Source organism: Ochotona princeps, chromosome 16 (genome assembly GCF_030435755.1).
Source record: "Ochotona princeps isolate mOchPri1 chromosome 16, mOchPri1.hap1, whole genome shotgun sequence".
Lineage (NCBI taxonomy): Eukaryota > Metazoa > Chordata > Mammalia > Lagomorpha > Ochotonidae > Ochotona > Ochotona princeps.
This window is the reverse complement of record NC_080847.1, coordinates 13,263,661-13,283,514: the sequence shown is the minus strand read 5'-3', so window position 1 is coordinate 13,283,514 and position 19,854 is coordinate 13,263,661. Positions and strand designations below refer to the sequence as shown.

Below are 19,854 nucleotides of genomic sequence, written 5' to 3'. Positions count from 1 at the left end.
TCCTTCCCCACCACCCCACCACCATTTGTAAAGGCCAAAACACAAGTCAGGACCGAAAACACTGCCTGCTCCCCCCTTCTCTGTTTCCTCATTTCCGCTGCCCAAACACCCTGACAAGCCACAGAGGTGGACAGACTATAGGGTGGCTGTGGCTGATCCTCAAGGCTGGGGTTAGAACATCAGATACCTGCTTTCCCACGTCTCCACGACCGTGACAGGCTCCACCCATCGCTGACAGTGCTGCCACACAGCTGGTGGGTGTGTGGCAGATGGCTGCCTGTGGTGGGCAAGAATTCTTTACTGAGAATGCAAGGAGTTGCTGGGACTTGCCCCATGCACCTCAAGGGCATCGTGAAGGGCAGCACTTGTAAGGCCTCCTGCAGGAGGTGTCCTGGTGAAAGGAAGCCACTGTATTCTCACTTTGACTTTGAGTGTAACTGAGGGCTTTCTACCAACTTTGCCAATGGCTAAGTCTGACTTCAGGGTGGGACATTGCCAGGACGCCTAGGCCAGCTCCCACAGCAGCCCCAGGGAAGAGTGGGTTTCTCTTATGTGCACCTTATCAACTACCTTTTTTTTTTTTTAATGTATTTCTTGGAAAGTCAGATATACAGAGGAGGAGAAACAGGAAGATTTTCCATCCAGTGATTCAGTCCCCAAGTGGCCGCCAGAGCTGAGCCGATCCAAAGCCAGGAGCTTCCCCTGAAATCCCACACGGGTGTAGAGTCCCAAGGCCTTGGGCTGTCCTCTACTGCTTTCCAGCCACAGGCAGGGAGCTAGATAGGAAGTGGGGCCACCAGGATTAGAACCAGTGTCCATATGGGATCCCGGTGCATGCAAGGTGAGGACTTTAGCCACTAGGCCACCACACGGGGTCCCCAATCTGCTGTTTAAATAACTTACTGGCCTTCCTCCTTTTCTATATTCTTTTACTTTTATATTTTTATTTTCAAGACTTTGCAGGGGAAAAGCACCTGCTTGAAAAAACTCAAGTTGTGACATTCTCTTAAAGCTATACACTGGTCAATGTGATGTTAATCTTTCTGTAAGTGCCAGTTCTGCTTTCTGCTTTCTGCCTCTGTCCTGACTGGCAGGAAGGGGCTCAAGGCTCACCCTAAACGAGCAGCCTTCCTTCACCACTTGCACCCAAGGCGCCAGCGAGGTCGTGGCTGCACATGGGACTCGGCTTGTGGAAGGTGAAGGCAGGGACTGGAACTCCACCTGACCTGTTAAATGTATGGGTGTGAACTCAGGTTAGTACTGTCCTGAAACAATACCTTGAGCTGAGACTCACCTGCCCCATGTTTCTCGTGTCCACGAGCAGACTAGTGGGTGTCCTGGGCACACCAAATCCTTGGCAGGCCACACACAACCACACCTGTATTGTCAAATACAGCTATCTGGGATCTCGGCTTTGGGAGTAGACTATACAGACCTTAGGAAATCATTTCTGAGAAGGGTCGTTTACTCACTACATTTGTCCCTATAAGAAATTCTCAGGAAATATCCCCTCCATCTGTGTGTGTTGTGGGGGAAGGGTGTTCGGTTTCTTCTCAAGTTGTAGGCAATACTCTCCACGGCTGATTTTGGGCAAACATTTCTATCATCTCCCGCCTTAGCATGGCACACTTTGACCGTCCACTGCCTTCTGCCAGAGTCCAGCCAATACCGCGTGAGCAGCCGCTGCTTCTGTCTTGGTGTTCAGGTTCCCGTGACACAGGGAAGCCTCAATCGTTGACCTCCATCCAGTGGACATTTGTAAATGTCGTGCTGTCCATCTTGTCGATGAACAAACAGCCCTGCAGGTGATCCATCTCGTGCTGGATGATCCGGGCTGTCCACCCGCTCGCCTGCCATGTGACCGGCTCACCTCGCAGGTCCAGCCCTACAAAGCAAGTTGCAGCAGCCGGGCTGAGCTGAGCCCATGCTCAGCTGCATCAGTCGCAGCCTCCTTTCCCTACTGCTTCACACAAGAACGGGGAAGGGGCAGACACTGGCGTCCACAGGGTTAAGGTGCTACACCTGCGATCCCCATCAGGGTACCTGGGAGCCAACTCCCTGAAGGCTGGCCCTGGGGAAGCCACCAACATGGGGAACCCAGCTGGCATTCCTGCCCCTGGCTTCAGCCTGGCCTAGCTCTGGATGTTGCATACATCTGAGGAGTGAACCAGTGGTTGGAAACTCTTACTCTGCCTCTTAAATAAATAAACCTTTAAGAAGGGACAGGGGTGCACAGACAACAGCCTATATCCTTCCAAGGAAACTCCTCAACTCTGCCCATCCCCAGGTTTAACCTGCTTTCCTGCTTTTAATAATTAGGCTGCCGGGGCTCACACGGGCTGAAAGAAAGAAATGTTTCCAAAGTGCTCGCTCGCCTCCTGAGCCCTCCTGCAGCTTTCAGCATTTCAGGGCGCGCTCTAATGCAAAGGAATGCCCCTGGCTGTGACTTCGTGGACCACCATCTCTCACCCCGGCAGGGAACTGCCCTGAGACAGCCTAAGGCATGCCGGACGACTCACCCAGCCTGCGCAAACCTGGGCCTTTCCTCCAACCAAGCCAACCCGGGTAGAAGAGCGGGAGCTAACAGCAACATGGGGCACTCCCACCCCTCTCGGCCCCTGCCGCCCCATCTCTCATCCAAGCGGGGGCTGCCCCCACAGCAGCTCCCAACTATCCACTCCCCCGCCCCCACACGACCTGTCAATCCTCAACCCTGCCCACCACCGGGTCCTCATCTGTCCCTGTGGGAAGCTCTGCTCATCACAGCCCATCACCGCCGCAGCCCCCATGGCCCCGTAGCCCGCACCTGACAGCTGCACGGCCTGGAAGCGGGGCACGCAGGCCAGGAAGCCGGCGACGCTCTCGCAGCCCTCAGGGAAGGTGACCAGGCGGCTGTCCAGGACTCGCAGGCTCGGGTTCACCACCACGCGCAGCGGGAAGGACTCCATCTGGCGGAGCTCGCGCAGGCGCGGCGAGCAGGCGCGGAAGAGCGCCTCGGGGAACTCAAGCGCCAGCACCTGCAGCGGCACCCCGAGCTGCGGTGCGCTCAGCCCCACGCAGCGCCGACGCCGCATCACCCGCACCAGCTGCTGCACCAGCCGCTGCAGCTCGGGCCCCGCCAGCTGCGCCGGCTCCACGGGGGCCGCCACGGTCCGGAGCACCGGGTCCCCGACCTGGCACACGTGCGAGTACGGCGGCGAGGGCGGCCCCTTCACCAGACGCCTCACGTAGTGCCAGTAGGAGCGCCGGCGCGCTGGGCCCTCCAGGCCGTTCCGAGCGGCCGCGGAACTGCAGGCCCGAGCGCCACCGGCCCCTAGGACCTTTCTGCAGAGCAGGGCCGGCTCCCCAAGCCGTCCGAGCAGAAGCAGCCCGCCCCACATCCGTCCCATGGCCTGCGCGCCGCAGGAACCCGGTCCCTGGCCCTCTTCCGCCCCGGCCCTCCGGTAGCCGCCAGGGACGCCGGGAAGCGTAGTTCCCGCACCTTCAACGCCGGAGAGCAGACAGGCTGGGAGTCAAGGAGCTTTATTGCTAAATTCCCGTTTGGCACTGGCACGCCGCTTTCCACAGGCTACATCCCCTCCGGAGGCGGCTCCGTGGGCTCCCCCGGTTCCCCCGGGGACCCCTTCTCCTGGCTACCCTCGGGGTGAGCTGAGGGGCCGGGCTCCATGCTGGGCTCCTGGGCTGGCGGCTCAGGGGCAGGCGCCAGATGCTCGGGCAAGGGCTCCTTCTCATCCAGAGAGAAGACCGGCTCCCTCTTAGGCAGGATAAAGCCTAGAGGCTCCTGGATGGCGCTGACGTCCACGCGCCCAAAGTCTCCATACTTGGAGAGCTGAGCGGGTGGAATGCCTGACCCAGAGGGGAGAGAAAGCCAAAGGGAAAATGAGTCAGTGATCAAATTCAATATAGAGATCATGGTGGGGGGAAAGAGGAGCAGACACAAACTATTTCAAACTAGCACGTAGGGTGGAGGGAACCAGAGCCAAACGACCCTCAGCAACAGCCTACCAGTGACGAACATGCGTGCTAGGTGGCCACTCAGCTCTGTGGTCACGGACCCACTGCCCCTTGGGGGGTTGTGCCACACCCATCCCTCACTCCCATCACAGGAACAAGGGACCTGGAGCCCAAACCGGAAAGAGCATTTAAAACCCCATCCACATGGTTCATGTGAATGACATCACATGCTGGGAGGAAAGGTGGCTCCTTCCACTTGGCTGTGAGAGTTCTTCAGCTGCGGGTCACATGACTGGCAAGGCAAGCAAAGGGCCTTTCTCTTACCTAGGGTCTGCGCAATCTGCGCTGGTGGAAAAAGGAGCTGAAGACAGCGATTTAAGTATGGAACCAAGTCTTCAAGGAAGACGGTGCAGAACTGCCCAAAGAGCTCCTGCTCGCCGCTGCTGAAGGCAGCCTCCTCTGCACGATGGAAGGCCAGGAGCGTCTTGGTTACCTAGGAAACAGGGTCCCTCAGTCACCGGGCAGTCTCACCACAGCAGTGTCTGCAACTAAGCAGGAAGGTGCAGCCCTCCATTCTCACGATGAAAGTTACTCCAAACAGTAAGTGACACTGTTAATCTTGTTTACTCAGGACTGCAGCAGCTGGTCACAATGCCTGCTGCCCTGTTTCATGGCTAGCATGGCTTCCACTTGCTATACAGGGCCATGGCTGACCCAAGAACTAACACACAGGTCTCAGATTTTGAAGGGGGCTGGACCAGAACCACACTGGCTCTGGAAACATGCAGCAGATGTGCACAAGGTTGCTGCTAAGTGAAGATCTCCGCGGGCCAAGCTGCCAAGAGGTCTCAGCTGGCATTACAGAGGCAGCATGGTGGCTGGGTAAGGACACGGGTTCAGGTGTCGGGGTCCCTGCATTCAAGTCCCAGCTGCGTATCCAGTTCTGTGATTTCCCAGTGGCATTCAGCACTCTGCCCGTCAAGCCTGTTTCCTCATTTGTACAGCGTGGTGAGGATCAGGCCTATATGCATTTATTTGTTCTTACTCATTTTAAACAGTGAGGGAGGGAGAAGCAGAGACAGAGCTCTTCCCTCTGCTGCTTCACTGCTGGGACTCTTGCCACAGCCGGAACTGGGCCAGGCTGAGATCAGCAGCCTCCACCTCCATCGGGATCTACCAAATGGGTGGCAAAGGCCAAGTGCTGCTCTCCCAGGTGGGTTTGCAGTGGAGCAGCCTGGGCTCCAGCCAGTGTTCATGAGGGATGCTGGAGCATAGAAGGCAGTAGTTTAACCCACTGTACCACAACACCAACCCCAAGGACCAAGTTTTCATGTGTAAAGCATTATGGCTGCTATTGGGCATGGAGTGAGTACCATGTGCTTGCTGATTTTTATGACCTGAATTTAGCTGACTCCTAAAAAATTTTATGCTTACACACATGGTCAGGTGCACAGCAGGACGCTGACACAAATTATTATGCAAGTCATAGCTGCTACCCGGCCAACAGAAATCATGAGACGCCATTAATGGTAAGAACCATCCCAACATTTAAACATTTAAATGTGTCCAAACTGCATACCTGCGAGGATCTTACCATAACCTTTCCCTATGTGTTAGGCAGAATCCTGAGGCAGCCTCCTGCTTCTGGCCACCTACACCTACTTGTCTTCCTGCCTAGGGAGACCCGGAGCCCTGGACACTGAGGTCATCCACAGAGCGGCTGTCCCCGGTGGGGATGGCTTCCTCTAACAGACCTTGTGAAAACGGGCTCCTAAAAGAGCCCTGGGCCACGGAACGGCTCTCCCGCTGGCCTGAGAGGTACCAGGCACTGTGTGGGCAAGGCATGGCCTCTGGGAGCTGAGCTTCTGTGCACGAAGAGGCTGAGATGGGCCCACCCAGCTAAGCCTGAAGGGATGTCTGAGGCCACAGCGAGGCTGAACAGAGGGCTCAGTTACCCTGACTCACAGGGGACAGCAGGTAAGAGATGTGCTGTCAGAGGCTGCAGAACACCAGGGCTCCATCAGGCAGCACCGGGAGACCAGCACAGTACTGAAGCATCATCACATGCAAGCCACTGTGTGGATTGCTCCAGGTCCTCTAACTGGGACACCCATCCGAACTTCGGCCCCAGGCAAACCCCTGAAGTCTGCAGGCACCGTGGTCATGGTCACATGGACCACCTGCCTGCCTGCCTGCCTGTTCCCATAGGCCCACAGCTCCTAGTAGGAAGCCCTTGACAGTGCTGCGCTCACCTTGACAAGGGCGTCCTCCAAGGCCCTCGTCACATCCTGCGCCAGGGCCACGGGGCAGCAGAGGCGCAGGTCGTTGAAGGCGACCAGAATGTTGTTGAGGAAGCACGCGAGCGGTGGGAAGTCCAAGAGCACCGTCGGCGGCTGCAGCGTGCCCGGCTGCGCGACTGGCACAGCTGCAGGCAGGCTGCTGCTGCCCAGGAGCGCTGGGGCCAGGATGAGGGTGTAGGAATCCATTTCATCTTGGAACTTCTCCACTGCTTCCTGAACTGCTTTCTGGAAAGTGCTGAGGGCCACCCGCTGGAACACGGGAGCCAACTGGCCCCGGAAATCAGCCCCCACCCGGCTGAAGGACAGCCCGAAGTACATGCACTGGCCAAGGAGCGAGTCGAGGCGGCCGCCTACCCCCCGGTCCAGGTCAGTCTCCAGCACCTGCAGGAACTGTGAGACTTTCTGTAGTACCCAGCCGTGGAAGATGGCACTCTCATTCACAGTGTGCTGGACTGCCGCAGCGGGCAGCAGCGGGTCCTCATCAGAGAAGATGGCCCGGTACTGGGTGATGATATCGAACAGGTGGACACGGCAGGCCTCGATGGTTTTGGTGATATGGAAATAGGGGTCGTCGTTTGGGATGGCAGTCAGGATGGAACGGAGCCAGGCTTCTCGGGCCTGAAGAAACTTCACTCTTAGCTCGGCCTCAGTGAAGATGTCCATGCGCCGCAAGTAGCCGATGACGCGGAGGCAGGCGGGCAGCTGGATGCTGGTCCGCAGCTGCTGGATCAGCTGGCTCAGCATCAGCTGCATGGACTGGCGCACCTCACTCACGATGCCCTGTGGACACAAGGGTCAGTCACCCTGTGCTGAAAGGGACACCCCCTCTGGAACCCCTTCCCTTCTCCCTGAACATGCCACAGCAATATTCTCATGGCTTTCCTCGGGGAGACTGCCTGAAGCTCAGACTAGCAGGTTCAGCCCTAAGGATCTGGTTGAGATCTGTAAAACCTGCAGTGGCTTCCCACTGCAGGGAAACTTCAGCTGTTCCCAGCCAGGCCTGGCGCCCCAGCCCCAGTCCCCTCCAGGGCTCGCCACTGCTCCCTACAAGGGCCTTGTACCCGCCCCCTCAGCCACCTCATCTGATTCTCCTCACTTGTTGGCTTACTCTGTCCTCAGGTCTGTGAGTGGCTGGCTCTTTTCCATCACTTGGTTTCAGCTCAACTATCACCCATCCAGAAAGGCCATTCCCTACCACTCTCCTTAGGGATCCCACCCTCGTGTCCCTCTACCATAGAGTTCTTTCGTGAACTTCCTTCAGATTGTAGCGCCATCTGAAATGATCCTGTGACTCCCCTGTTTGTTGCTGTGAGACCTCCCGCAGCAGCGCAGGCTGTGTGAGGGCAGGACCTTACGTGCTCAGTTGCCGACGCAGCCCTGGCACCCAGCTCGGGGCTTGGCATGTAACGAACACACACCTATGAATGAAACTCTGCAGGGCCAGACTACATGGCTGCCAGCAACTGAGGTGAAGTGTGCCAGAAGAGTCTGCCAACAGCTCAGCTATGAGCACAGACCCACTGAAGGGGACCTCAGCTGGAGTCCTCCCTGCCTGAGCTGGCTACCTGGATGACGGGGATGGAGGAATATTTCCTCTCCAGTCGGCGCACGTAGGCGGCAAGCTCCAGGGCCTCTTCGTAATAGCTGTTCCGGACGCAGGTATCCATGAGCTGAGGAATCTCCAGGACTTCCAGGATCTCTGTGTGCCGGTTTAGCGTCAGGGTGTTCATCCTGCGGCTGGAACTGATCTCCTCAGCCTCCTTCACAAAGTTCCTATAAACAGAGAGGATAACGTGAACCCTGGCCCTTCACCTCCACCTGCTGGTTCATTCCCCAGATGGCCCCAAGAGCCAGGACCTTCTGCCAGCTTCCTCACAAGGGTGCAGGGGTCCAAGCACTTGGGCCATCTTACTCTGCTTTCCCCTCCCTGGCGCATTAAATGAATGGGTAGCAAAGCAGCTGGAATTAAACTGTTGTCCCAGTGGGATCCTTGCAGTGAATGGTGTGGCTTCATTGGCCATACCACAACACACAGCTTCTGCAGCTACACCTTTGCTGATGACCCAGAACTTGCCCTGAACCAGGTGCTGGCTGCTGGTTTGTCTGCTTTAATCCTCACACCAAACTCTGAGGTAAATGCTGTTCAACTTGAGAAAATGTTTAATCCTAGAGAGGTTAAGCAAGTAGTCCTATATCACAGAACTAGTAACCGAATGACATGATCTGAATCCAGGTCTGCCCCCTAACCACCCATGGCAAGGTGCTTGGCTGCGCTGAAGCCATTTAACAGAACCCAACCGGGAGCAGAACAGAAAGACACACAGTCAACTGTTTCTTTAAAAACAGCTATTACTGGGCCCTGTGTGGTAGCCTAGCAGCTAAAGTCCTCGCCTTGAACACACCAGGATCCCATATGGTGCTGGTTCTAATCCCAGCAGTCCCGCTTCCCATCCAGCTCCCTGATTGTGGCCTGGGAAATCAGCTGAGAATGACCTAAAGCCTTGGGACCCTGCACCCGTGTGGGAGACCTGGAAGAAGCTCCTGGCTCCTGGCTCCTGACTTCGGATTGACGAAGCTCCAGCTGTTGTGGCTGCTTGGGGAGTGAATCAATGGACGGAAGATCTTCCTCTCTGTATATCTGACTTTCCAATAAAAATAAATAAATCTTAAAAAAACAAAACAAAACAGCTATTCCTGCTGTTTTCCTACTAAAGGATGAATTAGCCTAGAAGCCATGACAGCACCCCAAGCTCCCTCAGCTTTTATCGCCTCCTGCCAGGGTCAGTTCTTGCCATTTCTTCTCTAACTGCGAAGTCCTGCGTGTGGAAGTCCCCATTACATTCTGGGGTTACAGCACCTGTTGTCAAACATTCCAGTTGCAGTCTGTTCGGCTTGCAGGGCAGAACCAAACATAATGGCTAAGGATTGAGAGTGCAGGGGTGGTCCAAAGGGGAGGGGATTTTTGGTAATTTTTGATGCCCTCGAATGGGAGGATTTCTTTGGCAGCTTCCATGGTAGAGCAAGCTAATCCTCTGCGTGCAGCACCGGCATCCCTTTGGGGCACCGGTTAGTGTCCTGGTTGTTCCACTTCTGATCCAGCTCCCTGCTTTATGACCTGGGAAAGCAGAGGAGGATGGGACCCTGCACTCATGTGGGAGACCTGGAAGAAGTTCCAGGCTCTCATCTTTGGGCTGGATCAACTCTGCCTCTTGCAGGCACTTGGGAAGTGAAGCACCAGCCAGAAGACCTCTCTCACTCTTTCAAGTAAAATAAACCTTTGGAGCAGCAGACTTCTGAGCTGTATATGTAGTTGCACACAAGTTAAACTGATACGTTCCCAGGTGTCAACTATGTGAGACCCAAAGACAATTGCTTTGCATGGATCCTGTTCACAGTTCAACAGCCCTAGGACGGAGGGAGGCGCAGGCTCGGCTCCTGGGTTCCAGTACTCATTCCCAAACTCACAGTATCCTCGGACCAGTCATAACCTCCCTGTGTGTCTCGGGCTCCTCCTGTGTGAGATGGCGTTGACAGGACCTACCTACCTCGACGGCCACTGGGGGTTTAAATGGATTAATAAAGCGCTGTCACTGTCAGCTGTCACTACCAGCGCTCCCAGCAACAAGCCCCCGCGGCGCCGGACCCCGCGCACCTGCAGGTCTGCTGGAAGCCCGGCAGGCGGTCCAGCAGGCGGCCGAGCGACTCCTCCACGTCGCCGAAGAGGCGGTGGATGCGCTCGGTGCACTCGGCGCCGCGGATGAAGGTCTTGTAGTTGGCGAAGGCCAAGTCGCGAGTCTGCTGCAGCAGCTGCGCCCGCTCTTCGGCCAGGCGCTCGGGCTCGCGCCGCAGCCGCTCCAGTCCGGAGCCGCTCAACTCCCGGAGGTAGCAGCCCACGTCGGGCCGCTCCCGCCACTGGGCCTCGGGGAAGCGATCCCGGAACAGCGACGCCAGGAGACCTTCATCTTCCACCTCTCCCAGAGCGGCCGCCGTCGACGTGGCGCCCACGGTGGAAGACGACATCGCCACCGCCGTCGTTGCCGCCATCTTTCGCGCTGGAGGGCGTCACTTCACCCTCCAGGACGCACGAGGGCGCGCCAGTTCCGCACCTAGAGCCGGAAGCGACAGGCGCCCAGGGCCTGTCTCTATGGTTTTGTGTGCCTCTCGACTTTCGTTCCCCCGCGGTCGTCCAAGTGGGAACGAGAGGCTCAGACCGGGGCTAGAGCGGCCGGCCGTGGCGTTGCCAGGGAGCCGCAGGCCGACGGTTTCCGTCTCCGGTCGTCTGAGGCACGAGGATTCCATGCTCTGAGGCCACAGGGAAAGAAGGAAAAATGCGGCCTTTGACGGAAGAGGAGACCCGGGTCATGTTTGAGAAGATGGCCAAATAGTAGGAGCGCGCGGGCGGCGGGACGAGGGGTGTCTGCGTGTGTGTGTGTGTGGTGGGGAGTGGGGCCGGGCCGGGTCGGCTCCAGCGCGGCCCCCTCTCTGTCTCCTCAGCGTCGGGGAGAACCTGCAGCTGCTGGTGGACAGACCCGACGGGACCTACTGCTTCAGGCTGCACAACGACCGCGTGTACTACGTGAGGTGAGTAGGCGAGCGTGCGGAGCGGTGACCTGAGGAGGGTCTGTGGAGGAGCCAACACCCCAAGACCTCGGCTCCCCCTGCCTCGCTTTCCTTCCCGTAGTGAAAAGATCCTAAAACTGGCCGCCAACATCTCCGGGGACAAGCTGGTGTCGCTGGGCACGTGCTTTGGGAAGTTCACCAAGACTCATAAGTTCCGGTTGCACATCACGGCGCTGGATTACCTGGCGCCCTATGCCAAGGTGAGGATGAGGGTCAGGCTGATGAGAGGGGATTGCTAAAGACCTGGCAGGTGTCTGGGGAATCTTGAGGTCTGAGGATGGCTTGGAGCCCTGTGTGGCCTCGTCATGGGAGTTCTTTGAAAAAAATATAATAATAATAAGCTTGGCCCCGGCACGATAGTGTAGTAAAGTCCTTGCCTTGGACGCGACAGGATCCCATATGGGTGCTGGATCTAATCCCGGCGTTCCCGCTTCCCATCCAGCTCCTGCTTGTGGCCTGGGAAAGCAGTCGAGGACGGCCCAAGGCCTTGGGACCCTGCACCCGCATGGGAGACCTGGAAGAGCTCCTGCTCCTGGCTTCGGATTGGCTCAGTTCCGGCCGTTGCGGCCGCTTGGGGAGTGAACCATCGGATGGAAGATCTTCCTCTCTGTCTCTCCTCCTCTGTGTATATCCACCTTTCCAATAAAAATAAATAAATCTTTAAACAAAAATAAGCTTAGGCTTTTTGAAAGGCAGATTGTAGAGAGGAGAAAGATCTTCCACCTACTGGTTCACTCCCCAAATGCCCCAATATCCAGAGCTGAGCCAATCTGAAGTCAGGAACCAAGAGCTTCTTCCCATGTAGATACAGGGTCCCAAGGACTTGGGTCATCCTCCACTGTTTTCCAGGACACTCCAGTAAGGGAGCTGGCTAGGAAATGGAGCAATTGGGACATGAACCTGTGCCCATATGGGATCCTGCTGCTTGCAGGTTGAAGATTGGTGACCATCCGTGATCATGGTAGTTCTGTCTACAAAAGGATAACTTGTGCCAGGCCTCAGGACAACAGCTACTGGTGAACTGTCCCCAGCTGACCTTGTTGTTGGACTTGAGAGAAGAGCTTCCAGGCACTTCTGTTCAGGGATGGACACCTTCGGGGGAAATAGGCATTTTTCTTTCTCTCTCTTTAAGAAACTAATCACAGGTCCCAGGATATCCATCAGCGTTTACATTGTCTCTTGGATTTTTGTTCTTCTTGCAGTACAAGGTGTGGATAAAGCCTGGCGCAGAGCAGTCCTTCCTGTATGGGAACCACGTCTTGAAGTCTGGTCTGGGTCGAATCACTGAGAACACTGCCCAGTACCAGGGAGTGGTCGTGTACTCCATGGCTGACATTCCGCTGGTGAGTAGAGACAGCTGCACCCTGGTATTGCAGAGAGGAGAGTTTTCAGTTGCACTTTGAGTGACATTCTCAGAACGGACTGAATTCCTCCCGAGACTTGAACCGCGTTCTTGCCCTTTGCATTACTTCCTGGCTTCTGTGTGGGTTTCTTGAATGGCTTGAGTGACTTGGTATCTCTTCTTTTGAATCCCAGGGTTTTGGGGTAGCAGCAAAGTCTACACAAGACTGCAGGAAAGTAGACCCCATGGCCATTGTGGTGTTTCACCAAGCAGACGTTGGGGAGTATGTGCGACATGAAGAAACGTTGACTTAAAAGTCATCCCAAGGACACAGGCCTCAGGGGAGGGGTCCGGCTTGTTTTTCGTTTGTGTGTAGTCTGTACCGTAGTGTTGAATTTTGTCAGCACTGTGACCACTTCAGAGACTTCTTAGTTTAATGCGCCATCACTGACAAATGCAAGCCGGATTCTTACTGTACACAGCGGCTCAAATATCAGGTTTCAGACTTTTATGTTTGTGTCAAAATAGAATATCTCATTACATATTTGAATCGGACTGTGTCTTGTTCTGGGTTACAGGCTCTAAAGTGTTGCAACTTGGGACAAAAATGGTTCTTTGTTATCTGTGATAACACTTTGTTTTCCAAACTCAAAAGAATGTAGTAGATTTTCTGTTATTTATTAACATCATGAGAAAGATATTGCCATATCAGTAGTAAGCCACAGCTGGGAATTTTCAAGCTGTTTTTTTAGCTGTTTTTCATATACTAATCGCAGTGTGATATAAAAGTCTTACCAGTTTTACTACCTACCAACTATATGGAGAATAATTTTTACATAAAGTTACAAATCATGTTTTTAAAGCTTCTTGTCAAAGCCTGGAAAATAACAAGTTTGATTAAGTGGTAAAAGTTATTTTTCTGTTGACTTGTTGCATATTTAGTAAGTATAAGGTCTTGTCAGTGTAATTTTATTATAAGGGTTTTTTGTTTGTTTTTTTATCTTGAATGATCCTCAGCTGACTTTTTCTATCACTTTGGTTCATAAAATGTAATCTTTTTTACAAACCATTTGCCTGACTGGACTGGATCAGATTGGATCAAAAGCACAAATCAGACTCTGAAATCACAGTTCAACTTCTTCACCCTTCACTTCGCAAAATTAGTTTATGAAAATCTATATTTAAAATCAGTAACATTTACAGATTACCTGTATTGTAATAATAATTTTTAAATGAATGCTTTTTAATAATTCCAAACAAGATACCTCTAAAAATTAAGCACTTTTTCACTTTTAAAGAAAGGTACTCCACCAACACTTGTTTTTCTTTGTAAGCAAACTTGATTTTATCCCATTATTTTCAACCCTCTGCCTTTTGCAGCTTTTGTTCAAAGGACGAAGTAGTGAACAGCATTTTTGATAATAGCATTTAAAACATATCTGGAAAATAACCAACCTCGGAGCCTTTCCCTTGTCACTATTTTATTGCCATTTTGCCTTTGCAGGTGAGCACAGTAGACTAAAGCATTAAGTTGATTCCCCCCGCAACCTTCCCACTCCGTAACTTTGCCACAGCTGATTGGATAAGGTTCTGTCCCATGAGAGGAGAGTTGGGGTGTTGCTCCTGCCGTAGCTTAGCATCTTGGCTTCTTAGTGTCTGCAGTTGTTGGAACATTGAAGAGACGCTTCAAGAAATGAAGCTGCAGTATCCCAGAAAGAACAATAACAAGACTTTGGGCTGTCGACCACCAGTTCACATAGTTGTAATTTGATTGCAGAAGGAAAAAGTCACCCATTTTCCTCATTCGGGCAACGTTGTAGAAACGCCACATGTGGAAGATGTTATTCTGTACCTTTCGTGTACTCGCCTATGGATGCAGAAATAAGATAAAGCATCAGAAGTAACCCATATGGTCTCACATGGGTGGTTACCAGCACTAACTAGGTTATCTAGAAGTTTGAATAATTTACTCATGATTTTAGATATATAATAATGCTTGTGTATAAGTGCTGCTTTTGCTGCATGTGAAAAATGGTCTTGAGCCCAGCATGATAGCCTAGTGGCCAAGTCCTTGCCTATCAACTGCTGGGATCCTATAGGGATGCCAGTTTGTGTCCCAGCTGCTCCACATCCCATCCAGCTCCCTGATTATGTCCTGGAAAACAGTGGAGGATGACCCAAAGCCTTGGGATCCTGCACCCATGTGGGAGACTTGGAAGAAGCTCCTGGCTCCTGGTTTCGGATCGGCTCAGCTTTGGTCGTTGTGGCCACTTGGGGAGTAAACCAGCAGACAAAAGAGTTTTCTGGCTGTTCTCTTTTGAAATCTGCCTTTCCAATAAAAAAAGAGAGAGAGAAAAATGGTCCGAACTATAGTTTTAAGACCTTTTTATTGCAATGAAAACCATGAGTTCTCCAACCAGAGCCCTTCCTGTAGGTTGTATTTCCTGGATAAGGACACTGATGGATTTAAGCTCAATCCTTTCCCCGGGTTGCTTTCTAGGACTTTCAGTTAAGGGCCTGGGTCACGAATATGTGTACTCTCTTGACTAAATGGTCTCTCTCTACTAAATTCTTGGAGCACAAAAGCAGCCTTGGTGTGATGCTTTCATATAAGCCTGCCTGATTGAAACTCCCCATTTATAAAGCAGGCAGTGAACTCTTGTGTATCAGGAATATCAAAGTGAAGATCCCACAGATGGGAGGAAATATCTGCAAATTGTATACCTGATAAAGGACTTACATCCTGAATATGTACACAAATGGGCAAAAGATTTGGATAGAATTTCTGTAGAAAGATGATAAATGTCAGGAAGAACCGTGGAAATAAGATTCCACTCTTTACCCAGTAGGGTAACTGTAGTTGAAAACAGACAGTAAACAAGTGTTGGTAGTGAGGATGTGGGAAAAAAGCCTTTGCGTGCTGCTGTAAGAGCATAAGATGGTGTAGCGGGGGCCAGCACTGTGACGGAGCAGTTTAAACCACCGCCTGCAATCCCTGCCATCCCACATGCCTGGGGGTCTAGTTCAAGCCCCAGTTCTTTCAGTTTCTGATCCAGCTCCCTGCTAATGAGCCTGGAAAAGCAGCAGCAGATAACCCAAGTGCTTCAGGCCCTGCATCCAAGCAGAAAGACCTGGAAGAAGAATCGGCCTGGCCCAGCCCTGGCCATTGCAGCCATTTGGGGAATGAACCAGTGAAGAGTAGAGCTGTTTCTTGTCTTCTGCCTTTCAAATTAAAACAAACAAGAAAAACCCTAAAAATATAGTTTAGCCACTGTGAGAAGATCTGGCAGCTACTCAACCAAGGTTATATGACCCAGTGATTCCACCTTTAAACAAACGAAAACAATGCAGAAACTTGTATGGGACTGTTCATAGCACGTGATAACCAAAAGGTTGAAACAACCCAAGTGTTCATCTACTGATAAATGGACAAGTAAGTTATTTACCCCTATGTTAAAAGGAATTGAAACCTGACACATGTAACTGGATGGACAGGTCTTGGCAACTACCTGAAATAAGCCTGATACAAATAGCCTTTTATATGTTCAGGTGAGGCAAATTAATGTCCCACCTGTGATGCTGACCTCCCATCTGAGCAGCTGCTTGAGTCCTGGCTACTTTGCTTCCAATCCAGCCTCCTGATAATGTGCCTAGGAATCGGGATAAGATGATCCGGCACTTGAGTCACTGTCTCCCATGTAGACCTGGCTGACATCATAGGCTCCTTTTTTCAGCCTGGCCCAGGCCCAGTCATGTGGCCATTCAGGAGTAAGCCAATGGAAGATCTGTCTTCCTCTTTGTAACTTTCAAATAAATTTTTAAATGCCATGTTTTGTGTGTTTCAATTTGCATAACATAATAGGTAAGTATTAGATGCCATTGTTATTTGTATGAATGCTGTTGAATTGTACTCTTTAAGATGGTGAATTATAACACGTCGTATCTTAATTAGGGGAAAAGGGGGTAGTGGCTTAGGTTTAGCCTGTGAGCTGTATTTTGCCAACCACTGGTATAAAACCAGTGAAGAATTTCAAGAATACAACAGTAAAAAATGTATACAAGAATTTGGATACAGTTATCACCAGTGAGCTCTCATTCCAATAGTGTGCCCTATGTAATTTTCATCTTGTCACCAAATTTAAAAAGTTTCTCATGTTACCTCAATTGCATCCAGAGTGTCATTCAGTTGTTTCCTTTCTTGCTGTTGATGTTCCATCTCAGGCCCCTCATAGAAAACTCCAAAATTGAGGTACACTTGCACAGAACCAAAGTGATTTTGCTGGTTACTTAGACAAAGTTGATAAAAACCTGTAATAATTCCTACATCATTAGTTAGTCTTGAGACTCCCACTTATTGTTTAGATTCTCCTAGAGATAGCTGAAGTACAGAGGTCCCATTTTTGACATGAAAGACATGTTTCATGAACCATAATTTTGCCAAATAACTTTAATATACTCTCCTCTGTTGTAAACTTCCCACATCTTCCTGAGGAACAGGGAACTGGGTTGAAATTAAGAGCATTGTGTTTGTTCCTTAAATGGCATCAGAGCTGTAACCCCATCTTGAACTTGAAATGGGGTGGGGGTGTGGAAAGCTGTGAATGAAAAGCTATCCTGGAGTGATTGTTTACAAGGTAACATGTACGGAGACTGATGGTTTATTTACTGGGGCTGGTTCTGAAGTTGCCTTTGTGTGTGAGCAGAGTTGTGTGAGAGCAGAGTTGGGTAGTAAGTGTTGAGATAAAAGGTGAAAATGCTTGGGAGATGCCATTGGTATGCGGGGACGTAAGATGCTTAATTTCGTTTAATGCTGAGTAAACATCCTGTGCTACCCAGTGAGGGTTTGGTACTCCTGTTGAGAAAGCACCTGGCTAGTGAAGAGGAAGGTGTGAGGTGGGGCAGGCTTGCTCTTGCAGTAGGAATGTTGACTGGAGAATTGTGCTGTGGAGTGTGGGTATCTCCTGTGGCTGTTCCTTTAGTGACTAGCTCAAGTATTATGACTGGAAAGAAATGCTATCCCACAATAAGCTTACTAATTGGAATTTTGTATTATAGATGGGTCTCTGGGTCATTTTTCCAGAAGCTGATTAGCTAGTGGTGATGAAATAAATTGAGCTTCTAGACACCTGGAGACCTTACTGCTCAAACTACCTTCAGACATCAGCAGTCTTCAGGAACACTGGCTTGTGGTGGTCAAGGCTTAATATGTTCCTTCTGTTTGACCATTTCTGTATACCTCCTTATTCAACTTCTTAGAAACCTATAATTGTTATAATAGTTGTGATGATGAAAACCAACCTGTCTCTTTAGTAGAGAAGTTAATCTGCCCCCGAACATCTTGGGAAGTATCTATGAGGATACCCTGTGGGGTGTGTGCTGTGGCAGCAATGTGCCGGTCATGTGACATTCCCAGCGTCCGCTGAACCTGCCGAGACACATTAAAATGGAAAAAAAGCCCCTGCTACATCTCCAGTAACCAAGATGGGTAGTAACATTGACCATTCCACCATCAGCCGCTCAGTGATTCTCAAGCTGGGATGGGGCAAATTCTGGGAACTTTGGAAGGTATTATAGTTGTCATGGTGATAGTGTTCCGTGGTGAAGCACAAAAGTACTGAACTGTGTAGGCAGAGAATTGCACAGAACACCCGCAGCCCCCCTGCTGAGGAAGAAGCCCCATCTCTTGACTAGTCATTTGGAATAGATGAGTGGCTAGGTAGGGTTGACTATACAGATGTTCACTGAACTTGTTTGGTTGGTGAGCTTCCTGGTAGTGTCCAGATTTGGACATCTGTTGCATTGCAGCCTGTATCCACATCAGTTAAAGTTTTAAAATCTTTTTTTTGAGAGGCAGAGGGACAGATACATCTTCCACCCACTAGTTTGTTCATATGCCCACAGCAGCTGGGGCTGGGCCAGGGTGAAGCCAGGAGTCTGGCTCCACTGAGGTCTCCCATATGGATGTCAGGTAGCCATCATCTGCTGCGTCCCGGACTGCAGAGCAGAGCAGTCAGTACTCCAGGTGTCCCGAGTGGCAGCTTCACCTGTGGACACAGTGCCCTCTCCCAAGCTGGATTTTTTAAAAGTCCAGGCTGTAATGAGCTGATTAGTAGCTACCATTCTACAATAAATTCAGACTTAAGGAAAAACTCAGGTAATTTAAATTTTTTAAATTAGTCTATTACTATGTAAATAAAAAATTAGAAATTTAGCAGATTTCCAGGATGAAAAACAAAAGGAGTGGCTCTCTTTGATACTGATATATTGCCATGCCTGGGCAGTTATGATCTGAGACCACAGTATAGTTAAAAGTTCTTAATCTGTGATCAGATAACTTGAAAGCATTTACCTTCTTAAACAGGATTGTCAAACTGAACAAAGAAGCTAACCTTGAGTCATTAAGTCTCCAATTTGCTGCAATTACCCCGAAAGACAGAAACCCATATGTTGTTTCCCTAACCCCATAAACTAAAACAGCTTTCTTTGAAATCTTTGGGTCAGTCTCCAAAGTTATGGTACTTTGGATTTCTACTATATACATAGTAATGTCTGTAAAAACACACTCCCTTGTCACCCACAAACCTGTGTAGTGTTGACAGCTACCCCTCCAGCTTGAGCACTTTCAGCCTCTTGGTAAGGAAAAGCCAAGCCATATGTTTTAGCTCTCACAGGTGATTATTTGTGCACGAAAAGTTCCTCTGTAACTGCAGGTCCATTTCATTAATAGCTGGGGAATCACAGTGCTAATGAAGACAACCAGGCCAGGTTTGGTGTAAAGGCTGACCCATTTTACAAAATGAAAAAAGAGTAAGCCTCTAGTATGGTCAGAGGAGCCCAAGTACCTCGTAATTGAAATAGACGTATCCAGCCTGGTAGGCAAATTGCCAAAAGCATTCTGCACCTCCTGGAGAGATCATGATAGCAAAGTCATGTCGATCAGCTGCCGCGAAGAGTGGTTGGCCAGTCAGTGTCTTCTGGCTGCTAGCAGGAGTCAGACTCAGAAACACCAACCCAGCCCCAAAGAGCAAAAGGGACATGCTGCTTCCTGGAGACTTCTCTGTAGGAGAAATGCTGTAGCCCAGTGGAAATAAGTGATTCAAGCAACTGCTGTGCTTGGGTAATAATTAACTCCACAGTTCAGTCAGGCCAGTTTCAGGGCCATGCACAACAGGCAACAATTGTCATGACATTTCCACTTTTGGCTCACAGGGAGTTTTTTAACTTACATCCCCAAACTCAATGGCTTGTTTACCAAACCTACTTCATAAGGGCTCAAAAGACTATGACACAAGAGAGAAATTTTGTAGTTTGGCCTTCATTTCAGCTTTTGCTTCTTAGGAAAAAAATATTAGTTAAGTTTATTTATCATCACTTGATTATACTGACAGAGTTGGCTGGGGAAATTTTTCTGTTAAATTGTTTTCCCAAACAGGACAGGGCAATCCAAAACCAGGAGCCTCTTTTAGGTCTCCCACACAGAGTCCCAGGGCTTCAACTATCTTCCACTGCCTTCCCAGGCCATAAGCAGGGAGCTGGAGGCAACAAACCAGTGCCCAGCTTGCAAGGGAAGGATTAGCCAATTAAGCCATCACGCCAGCCTGCCCCATCCCCCAGTGAAAGCAAAGCCTACAAGCATTG

The 19,854-nt window shown here is 51.0% G+C and overlaps 3 protein-coding genes across 6 annotated transcripts; 1 reads left to right on the top strand and 2 right to left on the bottom strand.

Moving 5' to 3' along the window:
- Positions 1 to 1,597: 1,597 nt before the first annotated feature.
- On the bottom strand, positions 1,598 to 10,409 carry COG8 (component of oligomeric golgi complex 8). 4 transcript variants are annotated; one of them, XM_004584179.4, is made up of 6 exons: positions 9,907 to 10,406; positions 7,820 to 8,027; positions 6,207 to 7,034; positions 4,279 to 4,447; positions 3,670 to 3,846; positions 1,598 to 1,885 (listed from the first exon to the last, which is right to left on the bottom strand). In XM_004584179.4, the coding sequence occupies exons 1-6, from the start codon at positions 10,296 to 10,298 to the stop codon at positions 1,728 to 1,730; spliced, it is 1,932 nt and encodes a 643-aa protein (XP_004584236.3). In that variant the 5' UTR covers positions 10,299 to 10,406; the 3' UTR covers positions 1,598 to 1,727. The 4 variants fall into 4 exon arrangements, with proteins under 4 accessions (XP_004584236.3, XP_058531031.1, XP_058531029.1 ...); XM_058675045.1 differs by lacking the exon at positions 1,598 to 1,885 and having other exon boundaries at positions 3,507 to 3,846; positions 9,907 to 10,405; XM_058675048.1 differs by lacking the exons at positions 3,670 to 3,846; positions 4,279 to 4,447 and having other exon boundaries at positions 9,907 to 10,409.
- A 66-nt stretch (positions 10,410 to 10,475) lies between these two features.
- Positions 10,476 to 12,949, top strand: NIP7 (nucleolar pre-rRNA processing protein NIP7). The gene is made up of 5 exons (XM_004583981.3): positions 10,476 to 10,638; positions 10,749 to 10,835; positions 10,936 to 11,074; positions 12,077 to 12,217; positions 12,411 to 12,949. Exons 1-5 carry the CDS (start codon positions 10,583 to 10,585, stop codon positions 12,528 to 12,530), a joined length of 543 nt encoding a protein of 180 aa, XP_004584038.1. The 5' UTR covers positions 10,476 to 10,582; the 3' UTR covers positions 12,531 to 12,949.
- Positions 12,950 to 13,015: 66 nt separating this feature from the next.
- On the bottom strand, positions 13,016 to 19,289 carry TMED6 (transmembrane p24 trafficking protein 6). Its single transcript, XM_004583983.4, has 4 exons — positions 19,059 to 19,289; positions 17,515 to 17,641; positions 16,376 to 16,524; positions 13,016 to 14,083 (listed from the first exon to the last, which is right to left on the bottom strand). Exons 1-4 carry the CDS (start codon positions 19,251 to 19,253, stop codon positions 13,850 to 13,852), a joined length of 705 nt encoding a protein of 234 aa, XP_004584040.2. The 5' UTR covers positions 19,254 to 19,289; the 3' UTR covers positions 13,016 to 13,849.
- Between the last annotated feature and the right edge of the window lie 565 nt (positions 19,290 to 19,854).

Excerpts from the sequence above, each read along its gene's own strand:
- COG8 (XM_004584179.4), bottom strand. The coding sequence starts at position 10,298 with ATGGCGGCAACGACGGCGGTGGCGATGTCGTCTTCCACCGTGGGCGCC. Across the intron at positions 4,448-6,206 it reads TGGAGGACGCCCTTGTCAAG|GTAACCAAGACGCTCCTGGC; the intron begins GTGAGCGCAGCA and ends CCTGTTTCCTAG. Across the intron at positions 1,886-3,669 it reads GCCGCCAGCCCAGGAGCCCA|GGCTGGACCTGCGAGGTGAG; the intron begins GCATGGAGCCCG and ends CTTGCTTTGTAG.
- NIP7 (XM_004583981.3), top strand. The coding sequence starts at position 10,583 with ATGCGGCCTTTGACGGAAGAGGAGACCCGGGTCATGTTTGAGAAGATG. Across the intron at positions 10,836-10,935 it reads GACCGCGTGTACTACGTGAG|TGAAAAGATCCTAAAACTGG; the intron begins GTGAGTAGGCGA and ends TCCTTCCCGTAG. Across the intron at positions 12,218-12,410 it reads CCATGGCTGACATTCCGCTG|GGTTTTGGGGTAGCAGCAAA; the intron begins GTGAGTAGAGAC and ends TTTGAATCCCAG.
- TMED6 (XM_004583983.4), bottom strand. The coding sequence starts at position 19,253 with ATGTCCCTTTTGCTCTTTGGGGCTGGGTTGGTGTTTCTGAGTCTGACT. Across the intron at positions 16,525-17,514 it reads CTTCTCTACTAAAGAGACAG|GTTTTTATCAACTTTGTCTA; the intron begins GTTGGTTTTCAT and ends GAATTATTACAG. Across the intron at positions 14,084-16,375 it reads ACACTCTGGATGCAATTGAG|GCGAGTACACGAAAGGTACA; the intron begins GTAACATGAGAA and ends CTGCATCCATAG.